Source organism: Anomalospiza imberbis, chromosome 9 (genome assembly GCF_031753505.1).
Source record: "Anomalospiza imberbis isolate Cuckoo-Finch-1a 21T00152 chromosome 9, ASM3175350v1, whole genome shotgun sequence".
In the NCBI taxonomy this organism is placed as follows: domain Eukaryota; kingdom Metazoa; phylum Chordata; class Aves; order Passeriformes; family Viduidae; genus Anomalospiza; species Anomalospiza imberbis.
Window position 1 is genome coordinate 24,120,730 of NC_089689.1, and position 19,057 is coordinate 24,139,786.

At 41.8% G+C, this 19,057-nt stretch overlaps 1 protein-coding gene across 3 annotated transcripts in view; it reads right to left on the minus strand.

Annotated features, from left to right (window-relative positions):
- The window catches only part of LOC137478706 (cytosolic carboxypeptidase 6-like), an 886,432-nt gene that overhangs the window by 164,244 nt on the left and 703,131 nt on the right, over window positions 1-19,057 (minus strand). For all 3 annotated transcript variants that reach the window (XM_068198695.1, XM_068198694.1, XM_068198699.1), the window contains exon 8: window positions 18,065-18,179. In XM_068198695.1, coding sequence (XP_068054796.1) covers window positions 18,065-18,179 — 115 coding nt within the window. The remainder of the gene's footprint in view (window positions 1-18,064; window positions 18,180-19,057) is intronic.

Below are 19,057 nucleotides of genomic sequence, written 5' to 3' on the forward strand. Positions count from 1 at the left end.
CCACAATATGGAGTGGCAGCAGCATTCTTAATGTAGAGGAATGCATAATGCTTGGGAGAAAACTTTCCTTTGCTCTTTTTCCTCCAAAATGTTTCATTCTTTTCCTTTTCCCCTGCCCCACCTTCAATTTAAAGGTTTATAAAATAAGAAATGTAAAGAAAGCTAATGAAGGTAATATGGAACATTAAACCAAAGATTACTTTTTAATATGGCCACATTATTGGCCCCTGAAAAAGGATAAAGCAAATGTTGTTCCATTTTTATTTCTTGTTATAACAGTTCTCTGACAAAAAGTGAGTATAATTATTGCACCTGAAGCTTTGTATCATTCTTCCCATAAGTTTTCTATTGCTACTTAATGTGGGTTTGTACTGAAGGAAGCCCTGGTCAGCAGAGTGCCAAGTACTGCACAATAAAATTACCTTTTGGGGAGTGGAGCCCACTCCTGGAGGAGATTTCAAGACAGTTATGCAGAACTGGACCAGAAAACTAGACTTCAAGGGGCCCAGAAAATCATTATGAACTTCAGAATATCCAAATACTATGAAAAATCAGGAGACACCCTCTCTCTATCTAAGCTGACTTTTTAAAACAATGGACCATTTGATATCAAGAAACTTCTACAGTCACCCCGATAAGGGAGGAAAAAGTTTGGTCTCCACCTGCAGTCCTCATGAGGTGACTCTGCTATTTGCACTGGCAGCTTGTTTCCCCATTTGAAACATTTACTTTCCTATTTGAAAGCCAAATATTTTTGCCATATGCTCCTCTTCTAAAGTTGTCATCACCTGCCTTGTCCCCCTGACTGAACGTGGACATGATGGTGGTGTCAGCTTCCTGCATTAAACAAAATTATCTCCTTTATCTTGTTCTACAAGGTATGGTTTCCAGACCTCAGGCAGATCTTTGCAACTCTTTCTCACATCCCAATTTTAAGCCTCCCACAGCAGAGCCAGTGCAACAAGGATTATTGTCTAGGTGGGAGCCCAGTGGCCCAAACAAGCTGTTTCAGTATCAGAGTGTGGTCCTCAGTGCTCAGGAGGGTGTCACATAAATAAAAGGTATCTTATGTTCACTCCACTCTGCATTTCCACATCAAATGGTGGCAAATACAGCAGTGGCAGTGGCACATCAGCCAGAGACAAGAAACCAGTACACAAATCACCCCAACACAGACCAATGAGCAAGGAGAGAGAGAGAAGACCCCTCTCCTCCTTAGCCACACTCAGAGCAGATTTCAGCTCCTACGCTGTGGCTCTGCTCATGCCCAGAGTATCAAATGTCATTATGGTTCTGCTCCTCACAGTCATTCCCAAAACTCTCTTGAACTCTGTCCCCTCTCAAGTCAAGGATTGCCACAGAAGTTCTCACTAATGGCAGTCTTGGTGGGTGGTGACAGACACCACATCCTGTCTCCCAGTCATAGGGTACCAAACTCTTTAATTTCTTGTTAGCAGATTCTTTCCCATGAAAAGTTCCTGGAATAAAGGGGAATTAGGGACAAGTTACCGTTAAAAATATGTCCCAGAGTAGCTGCAGCCCAGGTACTCAAAGCAAGTGTCATTGCTTGAAAGGTAATTGAAATGCCAAAATCAGTATGAGAATTTGTGCTAAGTCTTCTCTCAGGACTACACCAAGGCTCGTGATTCAATTAGGTATTACAGCAGTAAAGCCAGACCTTCATTCCTAATCTCTGGGCAGAGGATTCAGTATTTTAGAGATAAAAAAAAAGCAAATGACAGCACTTTCTCCCTCCTGTTCAGGTCTATATCCTATATCTTCAGCTTTTTTAGGAGATTAGAAGACTGTGACTCCCACACGCTGTACTTACAGAGGTGTGTTATACAGGCAAATGCCAATTTCATTAAACCACCTCTGAAGTATTTTTTTTTTCTTTCTTATTTTATTTCAGGGTAAAGCAAGTTCTAAAAACAACTCAGATTGCTGATCTCTTAGGACAACTAGAAAGAGTCTCCAGTGCAGCCTTAAAATATGCACCTGTTACATTCTTGTTATTGACAGATCTAAGAATTTCTTGCAGAGACACACTGGATCTTACTTGCTGTAGCATCAATTGTGTCTAGAAATACAACCTCATGTAGAACTACATCCATGTGCTGAAGAAGAATTACAGAGCTAGTTATAGAAACCTGACCTTACCAGAAAGCTGAATTTTTGGATTCTTTTAATTGATAATCTGCATAAAAGTCCTATTTAGCAAACAATGTTTTAAACAAATTGAACCATCTTAAACTATATATGTCAAATATTTATATATTTTTCTTTTTTTTTTCTTTTAACAAACAGCTCTAGAAACCCACATTTCCATTATATTCTTGGGAGAATTGTAACAGTCTCAAGAGAAAATTTAAAAAAAAAAAAAAAGAGAGAGAGAGTCCAGCAAGGCATAATTGTATCCTGCAGCTGAACACACTTCTTGAAATTCCATTCCCTATATTCTGTGTGTCCTGAGATGCCCCATCCTGCCCCAAACCAGATCCTCAGCTAACAGGACAGAAGCAGCTGCTGTGGTCCCAACACTGGTGCATTTATGCCTGCAGGCAACCCCTTGGGAAATTCTACTTGCAGCTGATTTACGCCCACTCATCCTCTTAGGCTCACTCAGGCAAAGGAACAAAATCCAGTGACAAGGGCTGTGGGAGATGAGAAATGCCAAACAGGCCACCAATACAAGTGCATCTGAATGGAAACAAGCTGCAATCAGAAGAGGAAACATCATCCATCTAAAAATCCACTTGCTCCTCTATTGCATTTACAAGACAAATAACTGTAGAGCCTTTCTATGGCACCAATGAGGCGCCACACTCTAAATTCCAAAGCCAAACATTTCAAGACTATTTCACTCTCTGATTTGAGAGGTGCTATAAAGGACCTGGAATATTAAAAGCTACTAAACTCTCTTCATCTGGACTCCAGAAGCCTTTGACAAGTCTCAGGCTCAACAGCCTAAATTTCAGCACCTGAGGACTACAAATTGCTAATGAAAACCACAAACCCCCAAATCCAGGGCAGACCTAAGGCCTTCCTCAAGAGTAGAACAGGAGGTACAGCCAGATACCTGAGCCACATCCAGCTCCAGTAGGATGGAGTGGAAAGGCACAGGTGCTTGGGAAGAGCACAGAACTGCTGTCCAGATTCCATCTTCCCTGAGGTGTTCTGAAAGTACTGATTTAAGAGACATGGACTGGGATAAAACAAAGCCCTTACTACCAACCAGTTATATTAAAGTAGTTCCAACTACATAAATGACCACATGGTGGTTAAATATCAAAAATTTTACTGTGTTTTGTCATTGGCACTAATTCTAATTTACAAGGTAACTTCTTCAGCTATACAGTATGATAAACATATATAGAGAGAGAAATTTTGGTGGTCGCTTTAGTTAAGATTACCAAAAGCAAAATATTCTGTTCTTGACAGAACTCACTACTATCCTTCACCTTCTTTACTGGTCAATTTCATATTGAGACCATTTAAGATCTCAGAGTTTAATACATTTTATGCCCTCAGATATAGGGAAATACTTTATTGTTTCCAAAACTAGAGAAAAAACATGTGGACTATCTGAGAGACCCACTATTAAGGATGTGGCCACATTCTGTTCTTTGTTCATGACAGCACTCAGTCATGGCCTGTATCCAACTTAAATAATTGTTCCAAATTCCATGTATCAGCCTTTTATTTTACAGGCTGGAGATTGTATCTTCATAATAGTAATGAAAAAAAAAAAAAAAAACACCTATATTTCATGTTTGACCATAAATAAAGCACCATGTCTATAATGAACTTGTCACCAAGGAACAGGCAGGTACAAACTATTTCTGCTCATGCCAGCAATGGTCAAATAGTCAAAGCTGACTTTCCTCCTGCTTCTGCAGACCTGGAACATCTATAGGGCTTACACAGCTTCAGCACGACAGCTTCTGCTTAAGGCAAGTGTTCAGGGAGTTATCAGCAAAGTCAAATGGATTTTCTGAGGAAGTACAACATTTTATTTTGTGATTTTTCTTCCTTACCCTATTAAGCTTACATGATACCAAACCACAAACCCCCTCTGCATTGTAAAGTTGAAAGAAAAAGCCTCTAGCTTCCATTGATTCTAATGGAATTTGTCATTTGAAAGGAAGAAATTCTCTCCAGAACTCATAGAATACTTCAATTAGATGGAATGACTTAGTTTGTAGTCACTATGTCAAATTTTTCCAGTCAAACAGTCCTTTAAGAAAGACCAAGAAATCTTTTGGTATATGGGCTTATTGCAAAAGAAAAAAATAAGCACTCCACAATAGTTTGAAAATCATACATTTCCAATCCAGAAAGAGGTTACTGTGATCATCTTTGCTGATCTACCATTCACACACAAAGACCTTTCTTGAAGTCATTCTCATGCGCAAAAAAATGAACCAACCCACCAAAAAATCCCAAAACCAATAAAAAACAACAAGAAAACAAACAAAACCCCAAACAGATAATTTAAGAAAATATTTTTATTTCAAACAAAAATAGTTCATCAAGGAAAACATACCATGTCCCCTTAAAGACTTGAATCTTCCTTTCTTGAGAAGTTGTGTCAAGACATTCAGATCTGTCACGCCCTCCCCTATTCTAGTGAAAAGCACCCTTCCTGTTACTCCATGTTTATGTTCCTTATGTACATACTCAGATCACAGACCAATGGGTCCCCACATTCTGGCCCCAGATCATTCATTCCCTTGCTTGCTCTCTGCTAAATTAAACAAACAAAGCTCCAGGAGTGCCTTGTCATAGAACAGTTTTTCCAAAACGATTCTTGCTGGTCTTTGGAACAGGTCAAACCTGTGCCAAACACAACTGTTTACACATAAATGTACTTGTCTAACTGGCTGTTGGAAAGCTGAATTTCTGAGCATTCAGGGTGGTAAGTAACTATTTGAGATGGATCCAAGAAACACAGAGGAAAACTGAATGATGAAATGGACTCAAACCCCCAGGATTCTAAGAAACAGAGTATTTTTTCATACATGAATCATAAATAAAAGTCTGAGGTACATTCATTGTTCAAAATATTTTGCTTGTCTGATCAAGCAAGCTGTGGTTGTCTCCTTCTCCAGCTTCAAGATTAAAAAAAAAAAAAAAACACCTCAGTTCTTGAGTCAGTTCTTCTAAGGTAGCAGTCATTTGACTTCCATGGGAATTTATGAATCCTCGGCTCTGTTGTTACTGTTAACAAGAGCTGACAGTCAAATGCATTTCATTAACAGAAACTCGAATGAGAATGACAAAACTTTAGCAGATCAGATCTGTAATTGAAAAGGTGACCAATGTAAGGAGAAAGAACTGTCTGCCAGGATTGCACTCGCCTCGCCCCCACACTGATAACAGCCTTATCTCCTACTTGTGGCCTGTCGCTCTCCTACACAAGTAAGCACTGCAGCAGCAGGATGGAGATGTCAGGAACTAACCCATGCCAGCACCAGCTCTCCCTGCACAAGAGCAGGAGCAAAAGTAAATCCTGCTGGAAGAATTAAAACCAAAGGTTTTTCCTGGATGAAAATGTACAGAAGATTAGCACAGGCACAGCAGAAAGTAAAGGAGGGTGACAGGCAGTTTATTAATTGATTCTTTTCAGAGTTGGAAGAGCAGGCAAAAGACCCAAGGACAACTGCTGGGGTATAAAACTTGCTGGGAGTGCTTGCATGGGATATATATTCTCGCTGTGCAGCTTCCTCACTAGCAGGCACTGCCAAAAGACTGACTGGGCCTTGAACATCTGTGGATTTTCAAAACCTGCCGAACAAACCTATCTCCAGATGCACAAAACGACAATTTCACCCAGATGTAAAACAATGGGTGGAACCATTACACTGCTCAGCTGCAGCAGAATAACAGCAATCCTGGTGCCAGAATGTACTTGATGATTGAACTGGGAGCTGAGTAGAGCTCCATGGTTTTGCCCAAGGAGCAAAGAAGAGGAGAACATCTAAAAGTAATCTTATTCTGAAGAAACACACCTTTTGGGTCAACCATGCTTTTCAAATATATTTTGTCACTGAAAGCTCCTTCCCTATGTTCACCAAATTTAGAGTAGTCCTACTCTCAGTTGATATATGAAGGTTATTCAGCCTGATTGTACAGTTTGCTATTGTGCTCCCTTCCACCAACCGGAGTGGGAAAAAGCGAACATGAAAGAGGGAAAAACCCTAACACTATTCATACTATTATATTTAGTGCTCTGTCTTCCCTTGCCATAACAGCTTGCTTGATTGCCTTGTCCCCCTGCTGTGCCATACTCTTTTAGCTCTGAAAGCACTTTGGGAAAGTGAGAATCATTTATGATGTACTTATATAGCACCTAGATCGTGGCTTCTGGTCAGCACGGCAGTGTCAAGGCATTATTGACCATCTCAACATTCAGTCTCCCTTGCTGACCTACTTCTATTCAAACTAATGTACAAAATTTGTTATTAATAATACAAAATACAAACAGTCTGAGAGGCTTTGGCCACTTCTGTGACATCCTTCTTTCAGTTCTTTGGGGTCCCAAAGATACAACCTTACTGTAAGCCCTTCCATGATGCACCTCACTCATCGCTTTGCAGAGAATCAAATCACAGCTCAGCCTACTCTATGACCAGAGATTGGTCTTGTAAACAAGAAAAACATGTTCTTTCTCTCAGCTGTTACTTGAAGAACCAAAAGCAAGACCCCTGCATCCTTTTCTTTCCCTGGCCATGATGTAGAGGCACCTTAGAGGGGTCAGGCTTTTCCAAGCTCCAAAAGAGCTGGCAGAGGCCCAGGATAAATGCTGCATTGGGTGTTGGGAAGCTCCAGTCGTTTTCCCAGCATTTGGATGTCTGAATGGGAGTGATAAAGGGAGGGGGCAGCTAAACCCACCCTCACCCCCACCCACCAGAGCAGCATTCCCATGTTGTTAGACATCCAGCTGTTCTCTGCAAACTGACAGGATTTACTGCTCCTATTCTGGTTAAAGAGACAGAAAAAACTCCTCTTCCCCATGCATTATCATTGTCTAATCTCTCCAGCACGTCAGCTCTGTGGCTGTGGCAGTGAGGACAGGCAGAGGCAGCATTAGCATTCCAGGCACAGACAGCACACGAGGCAGCAGGTTTGTGATCTGTGCAGCCCGAGATCAGCACTGCTCTCCCCCGAGCAGCTGGGTAACATTGAGGAGCTGCACGTGAAGTCACCTCCACCCTCAGGAATGACCATCCTTCCCAGCCTGGGAGGGGGCAAGGAGCCACAATCCCTGTCCCACTCACACAGGCAGAGACACACAACGCTTCTGTGGCCAGAGACTGCATGTCCAGAAATCCCACATCCCCTTTCTGATCCCAGCTCCTCCATGCTGTCAGAGAGCTCTTCCCCCAGTTCCTAGGCACCAACCAGGCAAAGCCATCAGCTGTCACATCTCCCTCCTCCCAGCCTGACATCCCCCCTCTGCCTGGCACCAGGGGTGGCAGAGAAGTAATCTGCTATGAGATTCATTGCTCCCTCTGCCATGTCAGCACAGCTATGATGGCTTCTGTACTTATAGGGAGCAGAGAGAAAAGGGGTTTGTGGGCAGTTTTTTTGCCATGTGTACATAAGGGGTTTAACAGTTGTGTGGAAACAGCTCGTTTCCAGCTTCTGACACCAAAAAGCTCCTGTTTTATTAAATGGATATGCCAAGTCACCCAATTTATTACCAAAAAGTATAAATAATAGTTTGCTGCTGTTAAGAAATAATAATCCTAAAAAAGAGATCATAGGCATGGCTGCTTTTGAACACACCAAAACCCATCCAAGAAATCACTGGCTGCCGCTGTATTTCATTTCAAGACCCCCAGAATCACTGAGGAACAGCCACCTACAATTTATGCTCTGGATTCAGAGTTGCTTTATGTCCATGCCACCCAAGCTGCCACGAAAAAGGAATTCCTCTCTGCTCATTCCTCTCTTCTGTCTGGGTCCCACTTTTCTGGCTGCACTGGGAGACAAGTGAGAACTGTTTTGTCAGGTTGGTTTTCTGTGGGATCAGTATTTTTCTAGCTCACAGCACTGCTACACAAGCACCCGTCCTAGCAAAGAGGAGATGGCAGGGATGCACAGCCAGGAGGGAAAACAGAGCTGAACTGCCCCTCTGGGTACCCAGAACACATTTTCCTGAGCTTAAAGCAGCTGTGGAACAGCAGTCTCCCATCTCTCTGTGCTTCAGCAGAAAAGGGATGTGTACTAGTAGCTAAAAAAGTTTCCTTTACAACCACAACCTAAATTTTCAAATGAGCACCAAGTGCTAGTTTTCAAGAGCTCAACACCTTGCAATCTCCTTAAACTCAATATTTATATGTGTTTCTTTTGGGACACTTCCCCTGTGGGAATTAAGCCAAGCAAAATAGTTTTTCCTTCAAATAGAAAATGAAACATCACAACTTTCAACCACTTAGAGGTGCTTCACAAGGCACTTCCAAATCAGAAAGAGATTACAGTGCCTGGGAGTTAATGTGCTGACCAAGACATGTGAGTGGGAGCTTTGGACAGGTCTGCCTTTACACTCCTCAGAAGTGATGCACATCCTCAAATTCTTAAATCTTGTTTTATTAATACAATATTGGTTTAGATACAAATGCTTATTATTTAGCTTTGTCTCAGGATTGTTTTGACATTACATGACACTGCCCTTAGGACCAATATTATAAATTAAACAGCAAGCTGCCATCATTTTAAGTGCTGCAATTTTAAAAATAAAAAAATAAAAGAACAGCTGTCACCCAGGAAAAGAAAACAACAAAAGTAGAACCTAAACAAACATTCCCTTAGGCTGCTATTGTTTTCCTAATAGCTTGGATGGTATTTCCCCCTCCCCACCCACACAGCAGCAGTTGGAATAGGAAGACTGGACTTTTCTATTTCCAGTTGATAAATTCTTTCCCAATTTAGAGTATTGAACCCCTCCCTTGTGTAGCATTATAACTGTATTGTATATAATAATGACTACAAGGAAAGAGGCTCTAGCAGAGATCATGGGAGTGATCAGTAGTTGCTGGTGATCTTGTGTAAATGGGTAAAACTTCAAAAAATTCCAGGATATCTGTCCAAAACGTCTTCAGGAAAAGTTAATCCCTCTACTGCCTGCCCTGGCAGCTGGTGAATCTGTGTAGGTGAACAGATGTGGCTGAAATAGGAGAGTGGAAGTGAGAAAAAATTGAAAAAGATTGCTGCTTGGGGTGAAAGAGTCTGAAACTGGGATATACACTAATCATAAGCTGGGCCTTCCTATGTTCACAGACAACAGGCAAAACACCTTCCTCATTCTTACTCCTTAGGCTGTTCACCCAAAAGAAACAGTAGGTGCTCTCATGAAGGCAGAATTTGACCTCTAATTGGTAATTTCTAGAGTTAAGGAAAAAAAATTCCCCTCTTGACTTGCAGTTTTCATTTTTCTAATTGCTGCCAAGACAATCTCTGCTGGCACAAACAATCACTGGAGCGTAACCTGTAGAGCTAAAAGACAGAAGTAGCCTGGTACTGCTCCGTGCACCAGCTGAGAGAGGGGTCTCAGTTCTTTGAGAGTCACAGAGTCATAGAATAGTTCAGGTTGGAAGGGACCTTTAAAGGCTACCGAGTCCAACTGCCCTGCAAAGAACAGGAAGATCTTTAACTAGATCAGGTTGCTCAGACCCCCGTCCAACCTGGCCTTGAAAGTTTTCAGGGACAAGGCTTTCACCACCTCTTTGGGCAACCTGTGCCTGTGTTTCACTACCCTCATCCTAAAATGTTTTTTCATTATATCTAGTCTGAATCCAATTTCCTTTATTTTAAAACCATTAGCAGTTGTTTTGCTTTGTTGCTACAGGCCCTGCTAAAAAGGCTGTCCCCATCTTTTTATAAGCCCCCTCAAAGTATTAAAAGGCAGCAAGGTTGCCCCGGAGCCTTCTCCAGGAATTCAGGAAGTACTGCCAAGTACTACAGTGACCCTGTACTCCTCACCAGGAGTCAGGACAGAGAGAACTTCTCCAAAGTAACTCCTGAAGATGGGGCTGAAAGAAGGAGTCTACTTAGGGAACAGCCCAACTCAATAACTGGAGCACAAGGACATCTTGAGTCCCTGTTTACAGCCTCAACTGTCCTCAGGGATGGATGTCCTTCTTACCAGGACAGGAGAACACAGGGCTGGATTGGAGCTCAACCTCAACACTTCAGGGTCTGGCATTTGCTGCCAGGTGTGTTGAGAACTCCTGATGCCACTGGCAAGGCAAATACAGCTCAAAGCCAGCAAGGGCTCCCACTGCGCTCCACAGCTGCTCTCCGTGCCTGCAAGGAGCCGTGCCTTTGTTTTGGGCCAATAACTGTGTTAGAGAGGGGAGACCAAACAAGGGCAAGGGCAGGAGGGGGAGAAGGCCCAGAGAGAGCCAACACATGCTCCTGAGTCACAGTGCTCAGTGCAAGTGCCACCTCTGGGCACCTCCCTGAACCAGGGAACCTTCAGCAAAGCAAGAGCAGCACAAACCTTGTTTGGGGAAGGGAGGAGACAAACAGGAGTGGCACATACACCTTATCACAGAGCATCTCCTCTTGGGAGAAGCACCCAAAGGACATCTCTGCTGCCCTTTGCCCCTGCACTGACACTCCCCTCTCTCAAGGGTAAACCAAAACAAAGATTCACAGTACGTTGGCAGAAGTTTACTAGGTTGTTGGCAAAATTAAAAAAAATAATTATATAACACCAAATAAAACACAAAAGCAAGGCAGTCAACCCAAAGAAAAAAATCACTGGAGAATTCAGTCCTTTGTTTGCTGCTATGAACAGAACTAAGAACTCCAACCACCAGAGATACAAGCCAGATTTATAGAGGAAATTAAAAAAAGAGAAGAAAGCCAAATATGTTTAGTTACTTAACTGAAAGTAAATCTAATAAACCCAGATGGGATTATTCAGGCCTAAGATCAGCTATTCAGGAGAGGAAAAAAGAGAAACAAATATTCCAACCAAACTGACTTTAACACCCCTGTTAATTACAAATACATTCTGGAAGATAAAGGTATGCAAAAGAAATAAAGTCAATGAAGGTCAAGAATAGGCTCCTACAGCAGCTTACAGACATAAATGGCACTTAGGTACAAAACTTTGATTCACTTGGTTGGGATTCATGAGCTGGGTGCTTATCCTCTGCATAATGGCTCAAAGGTAATAATCACAAATGGTGCTATTTAAATGGAAAATAAATAGCCCTGTCTCTTTAAGGACATCATGTCTCATTCTCAGTGGAATAGTGGCAGCTATAAAAAAAGCTATGATTTCAGTATTTCTTGTTATGACTTCTCTCCCCGCTCGTCTAAAAATAAAAGGCTACTCTATAGCTCCAGATCAATCTAACTAAAAGAGAAGAATTCGCTTACAAAAACAAAATAGCAGCTCTGACACTAGTTAGGTATTCATCACATGTGGAAATGGCCCATAATGCTGCCTTCAAACCTTTCCAACAAGTTGTATTAAATTAGGTTGGGTTGGGATTTTTTTTCCCTTGCACCAAAAGCAAAATAAATATAGCTTTATTTAATGCTACTAAAATGTTCAGATTCAACTGGAACCCCAAGGCATGTGGCTTTGTTGTTAAAGCACATATACTGACTCTATTGATTGGTGCAGTCCTCTGTGCAAGAGAATTTGTCACATCAATAGCAACTGAAAAATACTCAGGAGCTGTAATATGGTTTAAATGAGCAGTTACCACATCAATATAAAGAGCATTTCAACAGCAATAGATAGGAACCCTTTTGCAAACCTAGCATTTGTTTTAAGATAAAGGTTGATAATTTTTTTTTTTTTTTTTTTTTTACAAGGGAGATTTTTTTAAGTAATGATGAGCAAAGCAGCAAGCCCTGTAGCTGTCCTGTGGTGACAGCACTCTCTGGGCAATAAAAGCCATGATGGACAGAACACTTCCAGGCAGGAAGGGAATGGCAATGCCACAAGCCAGGTGGATGTAAGGGCCAGTGATAACTCTGCTGCTGCTCCCTGGGCTTTTCCATTGCTGCTGCCCAGAGCACACCTGGGTCACAGCTGTGCATCTAGCCCTGAATTTGCTTCCCAGAACCCCCAGCCTGGCATAGCACATGAGCTGGGACATGCTGGATGCAAGAAGGACAGAAGAGAAGATTCCTTACCCATCCTCAATGACAAGCAAGAGCTGGAGGAGGAGAAAGCTTCTGTCCTGCCTCTCCTCCAGGCTCCTGGGAGAAGGTGAATCATGGAAATGGTCATTCCCAGCTGATACCAGATCTAGGCGGCCTCAGAGAGAGACTCGCTGGCCTCAGTAACATGCAATTTAAATTAAAAAGTCAAGCAAGGTGAGGAGAAGTGCAGAAAGCATCCTGCACTGTGGCTGCATTAGTGCATCCTGGGTTTGTGGGGTCTGGCACACATAGCTGGGCTCCCAGACCTCCCCAAGGCATGCAGCCTCTGCTTTGGTCAGAACTGAATTGGAAAAAAAATATAAATAGGAAATGCATGGCAAGGAATGAACCTCCATTTCATGGGCTTGAGAAATCCCTGGTTTTCAATAATGAGAAACAGTTCTGTGTTTGCCAAGGAGGGAGCACACCTTTCCTGACTCAGTGTGTCCATAGAGTACAATCCTCTCTCAGCCACATCCCTCCTTCCCTTGGGTTAAAGTGGAAGAGACATTCTTGTCATTCAGGCAGAAATCCCACTAAAGGAAGATGAGAAGTGGCATGTGCTGCAAGTTTTGAGTAAGATGAGAAATTTCACACTATCCAGGTATCTTCTGGGTAACTGCTTATTTTATGATGACTAATAGGCAATTACTATGGTAATACTGCAATACAACATGTGTGAGGTTTGGAAATGAGAAATTATAGGTAACTACTTTGGACTCATTTCTATGGTAACAAAAAGTAATTGTCATTAAATACCAGTTATATTGCTGCTGTACCTGGTAATTATAGATTTTTTATGCCCAGTAACATAAATAAAACCAATAAATTTATTCAAAAGGTCCACGATTGTTTACTTATACGTTGCTATATAGAATACACAATGACAAACACCTAATTAGGAAAAATAAACTCCATTGAGAGTTTCATCTTGTCATCTGAGATGGATACTCTGTTTTTCAATTTAAGGAAGTGCATGAATTTCACATGTATTAAATGAAGTTAAGGGGGGGGGGAAACCTACTCTGCCAGAAAAATAGGTGAAAAATAATGAAGAGGCAAACAAATAATGGTCTGCATGTGTGGAGCTGTGTCTTATGACTGAATAGTAAGAACCACCTGACATATCCAGTCCCCCCAAAAGGGACATAAATAATAAAATAATTTGGATAAAGTCTACATGTGCCTTTACTGTTAAAAAAACCCTTATGAATTACATGTGAACATGAATTTTTGACCATTTCTTGAGTCACAGAAATAAAGTCCAGAAAAACCTGTTCAGGATAAATCTGAAATATTTCACCTGATCCAAAGCCTAGTTTTCTGATTGTGTTTCAGATCTTTCAAAAGGATTGCTTAGAAAAGGTCAGTTTTTAAACAAAACTTGCCATTAACAAACAAAAAAGAAATAAGATTGTCTGGTATAAAATGCTGGTATGAATGATTTAAAATGTTTCTCAAGCCTTCCTTTTTTTTAACAGTTTGCTAGATTTGACTCCCTTCTACAAACTATTTAAGTCTTTACAAAACTACATTTCTGAGACAAAAATACACCATTTGCTCAAAACATGAAATCCCAACACAGCCTTCATATGGACACCGACACTGATTATGGTGAATTTGGTTTTCCAGTCTGGGTAGGGCCGGCCTCCTTTCTGTCCAACAAATTTATCTGTTAGCCCCTTACACAAACGAGAGGTAAGGACTGTGTTGAGTTAAAAAATATTGTCGCTGACAGCGAAATGAGAAAGGATTGGAATCGGCGTGTGCCCTCTCCTCCCCCTTCACACAAATTCTTGCAGTCCCTACAACCAGGCTAGAAGGATACAGCAGTGGTGGGACTTCAGAACATTTCAGCTAATTCATGGATTTAATTTACTGAAGGCTGATACTGTCACAGCTCCCCCAGAGAAGGAACACAGAAAAGCCAAGGAATGGGCACACTCGCTGGGGCATATGACAGAGCCTTTAGAGAATGGTCAGGATATTTCATCTGCCTTGTCATGGCTTCTCTGGGTTACCTCAGTGAAGAGCTTCCCAGACTAAGCAACGCATCCCTTTTGGTGCCAGTGTAGGATTTTGCCTCTGAAAGGTGAGGCTGACAAATTGGAACTAATCTAAGACGGTGTGGTACAGTCATCTCGCCTGCAGGGACACATTTCAGCATTCAGCTGCAGAATGCCAGCTTAAGAACAAGCTCTTGATAAAGGAAAGTTCAGTCCAAGCCTGGGGATGCACGACTTTTAAATCAAGAACATTTTTTTTTTCTCCCCTTAGTCTACCCCCTCCTCCCTGGGGATGGCAATATGATAATGCTGTACTGCAAACAGAGGGAGAAAAGTTGAGAAATGTCTCTTCACTGCACTAGTTCTCCTGTATTTCCTAAAGCTGTTTCACAGTTTAATCCATCAGAGAGGGTGAGATTAGTGTTATGGAGAAACTCACAAAAATTTTTATTTTTGTGCCACATTCTTTTAAACTAAAGCTAAAGACCAAGTAGTGCTCTACCCCCAGCAAAAGGGGTCTTTCTGTTCAGGTGAGAGCTGAGGACAAGTTGCCAGCTAGAAATAAGGGAAAATAATGCTGAAGATTCTATTTTAGCTGGGTCAAACAATGGCATCTTCCTGGGCAATTTAATTAACAAGCCCATGCACCAGGCTTTAAAGACTTAAAGAAAAGGGAGAAGCCTGTCTTCCAAAAACTTTTGTTCAAATTGTGTATAGACCTTCTTAATATTCTGAATTACGGGAGCTGCTTAATCCCCCCTGTACATCCCACAAGGCACCTTGTCTTTTCATTCCTAATTGTATAGGAATAAAAATTCTTAAACTTTTGCATAAACTTGAATAAATCAGTAAAGTCTAGCATCCCATTTCCTTGCATCGTGATGCACTGAGCTCTGACATTCGTTTCCATGACCATTTCTTTTAGAGCCATCTGAACATACATGCAACATATAAACAACTTTCCTCATAGGTGAGTCTGTGCTTTATAGTTGCAGTCCCAAACTCACTTGTTGCTGCTGATGAAAATTTCACCACATCCAAGTCAGAGTCACAACTCATTTTGTCTGTTCTCTTGAGAATGAGCAACAGTTTGTGGAAAACAGGCAATTCTTGGTGGCATCCTTGCAGATTTGGCTCAAACTCCTAAACCTCAGTTCACAACAACAAAGGAAGGAGGATTTTGGATGAGAGCACAGAACTCAGGCCCTCAGTCAGTCCTGCAGCCCCAAAAAAGGCAATGAAGAAAATCTCCCCAGCCTTCTGTTACCATATCACCCTGGCCTAGTGAGTGGATCCTGTCCTGATGCCAGGAGAACAAGTCCATCCCATCCCTTCTCCCAGAGCTGCTGACACTCTCAGGCTGCTCATGGTGCCCACTGTGCCTGGAATTCCAGAGAACAGCCAAGTGCATCCAACAGTGCACTTTGCCAGTTGTGCAAAGCTGTGCACTGGTGGGGTAAAAGAAAATCCCCTCTCACACTGGCAGGAGATCAATTTACAAACTCAAGCATGAGGTTTAATTACCCATTTCATTATCTTAGCTTGCATAGTCTGAATGTGAACCTTCAATGAACCAAAGAAATAGTCACCAGCTGCTGCTTTGAGAAAGAGGGAGATAACAGGAAGAAGTTCAAATGCCTGAAACTGCTCTTGCTGCATGTGGCACCCCTGTTTGCAAAAGCAGGGGGTTATCCCCAGCCAATAGATCTGTGTTAGACCCCACTACATGGAAGACTCCTGAAAGTCCTATTTATGTGCTAATCTGAACAAAGACCAAAAGAGATGAAGCAGAGTTATCTAGCCAATCACTGAGAAGCCTCAGAGTTAAATTTTCAAATACAAGCAAGTGATCCTTAGAGATTTTTTCAGACATTCATCCAGTAAATTCAAGTAAATAAATTGTGATGTGCTTGTGGATTTTGTATGAGCAGGAAATAAAGTGTTGGCTGCAAATTATTCACTCAGCACTAGTTAACTGCAATGCTGGCACATTACTAGGCTTTTTAATATTCTTCTCAAGATAACAGGTAGCATTTTGCTTATTATCCTCATTTTTAAGTTATTAGTTACATTAGGCCATTTGTAAATATAGTGAAGAATTGCAAGAAAATCAAATGGTTTTTTTCAACTAGCTCATTAAAATTCTCTTTAGTTCAGAAGGGTTGAAAACCCTGCATATCATGGAAAGTTAAACCAAGAGTACACCATCAAGCTCAGCAATTCCAAATTAATTCACATGCCCTTTCCTACTACCTGAGTTCCCAAAAGGCTTTTCAAGTTCTGAGCCATATGAATGCCTATAAAAAGCTGCATGTGTCTCAAAAACTATAAATAACAGAGCAAGGGAAAAATCCTACAGGGCAAGTGAACTTAGGGGGAAAACAAAAGCTGCTTAATTGCAACTGGAGTTTGCTTATGTGCACAGCACCTGAAAGAAAGGAAAGTGATGTAGTATCAGATTCTAGAGCCATTTTGGGGCTTTATTCCTGTATGGTGACACATTCTGACAAAATCCTGGTGCTGTCTGATGCCATCCCTGCAGTATCACTGGCTGATTTGGGATTTGCCAAGAGCTGAGTGAGTATCACTGCAGCTGGAAGGGCACCACCTGTTCTCAGAAGATTCACTCACAACACCCAGAAACACTCAGAACACCCCACTGTTGAAATCACACCCACAACTCCCTGCAGCTTCAGCTTAACAATGAGCAAAGAAAAGGAGGGATAAGGAGCACAGATCACAGGATCATAAATGCTGGAAATAACCTCTAAAACCACTGAGTCCAGCCATTAGCCCAGCACTGCTAATCCATGTCCCTAAGCACCACATCCACACATTATTTTATCACTTCCAGGGACAGTGATTCCACCACTGCCTTGGGCAGCCTATTCCAATGCCTGATCACCCTTTCAGTAAAGATTTTTTTTTTCCTAATACTTAATCTAAAACTCCCCTGGCACAACTTGAGGCTGTTTCCTCAACAAAGGACTGCCAGCAGCCCCATTTTCTGCACCTTCTATCTTCCTCCTTAGTGGTCTCCTCACCCACACAATAACCCAGCCTTATTCTGCTTAGCAATGCAATACTTAATTAGATCAAAGCTCAAGGTAGCCTGGCTACAAAGTGAATTGTGTTATTTAGTCTTGCACTGTAAGCAAAAGCACATGCAGTATATTTCATTTCTCAGGGGCTTCTCCAGAGAACTGTGTGGTACATGTAATTGCCCCCACAAACAAATCATCAGCTAATCAACTGCTTTTCATTATCACCTCCAGCAGCACATTTATTTTGTAAATAAATGCATTAAGAGCAAACAATTTTAGGGAAAACAAAAGATTATCTGAATACGATCTCAACAGAGGAGGTGGTAAAGTAGTAATTCAAATACTAAAATGGAGCAAAATTAGCATAGGCTGGAATGATTATTCCATTCCATGTATCCCTATCTATTACAGTACAATAACAGAGTGAAATCTGTGACTTTAATGGATGATCTGGGTAGTTTAAGGGAGCTGTGATTGACTGACACATTTACATAGAGGCTGATGAGCAGCATAATGAGTGCCTTTATAAAACACTGCTAAGGTCTAACTCTCTGCTGACAATAACTCTCACATCTAGAGGAGGCCTGTAGAGCAGATACCCTGCTGTCTTGGAGAGTTGCTCTCTACCTCCTGAAGCAAAAAAAAAAAATAAAAAAAAAAAAATCCCTATTTGCTATTTGCCCCTTTCCTAGGTGGGAACTCCAGGAAGCACATGGCCACATGAGAATCTCCAGTGTAAGAGGAATGAATTGAAACAAGCCATATAAAATTCAATGACAAAACAGTGCAAGGAGTAAAAGGCAAATATAACAATACATGGGTCCATTCCCCACACCATACCTGTAATTTCCCAGGTAAACTCCATCAGGATTGAGCATGGGAGCAATCTTGAAGACCAGGTGGTCTCTCAGTACTTTTGCAATTGGATGGTGGCTCACGAGGAAATCAATTATACCTGAGAAAAAAATTTAAAAAGGAGTTTGAAAAGGGATGTCTGTGACATCAATGATTTCCAGATATCTACTTGAGGTTTCACATATAAAAGATTAGAATGATGATTCCTCCTGGCACTGCTCCTGCTTCCAGCAGAACAAACCACTTGCAATCATGTAGCACCTGCCACCTGCTTAAAACTCCAAGAACTTTAAGGAGAAAAACCTGAATCTGTCCTCATAATTCAAGTACATCATGTCTGCATTACCAAACACTGTCGAGTTTGCACAGAGGGAGAAGTTACTCACCAGCTAAGCCACCATAACAAAACCTTTCTGCTCCTAAAAGAGAAATGAAGATACCCCTCACACCCAGCCTGCACAGGGCTCACACTGCAGCTCACCTTGTGAGTGGAAATTTGTTGAGATGAGCCACCTCAAATTCATTTCAGCATACACCCAGACTAGCCATGATTTATGAACACGGATTTCAGATCATCTGCACGTACGAAGAGGCGTAAAGTGCCTCCCAAAAATTGGGAGAGTTGCATAATATGTGCACTTGGCACAGGAATATTGTGCCACTGGTGGACTGGAATTTATGAGGTCATATTCTTCACTTTTACACTCATAAAAATCAGGAGTAACTCCACCTCATCAGCTCCTTTAGTGTGGAACCCAGGCAAGTGACGGGGAAACGGATCCTTAATGCCCTTCTTTTGGGCACATCACAGCACCAGAGCCTGCAGGAGCTCCTTCCTCTTGGCCTCATGCTCGGGGAGCCACTGAACATTGCCTCAGCTCAGGGCTGGTGCTGGGGCAGGAAGCAGGAATCTGGCAGTTAAATTCACTGCTCATCCCTCCACTGAGTTGGTACTGACAGAAATAGCTTCCAGGGAAT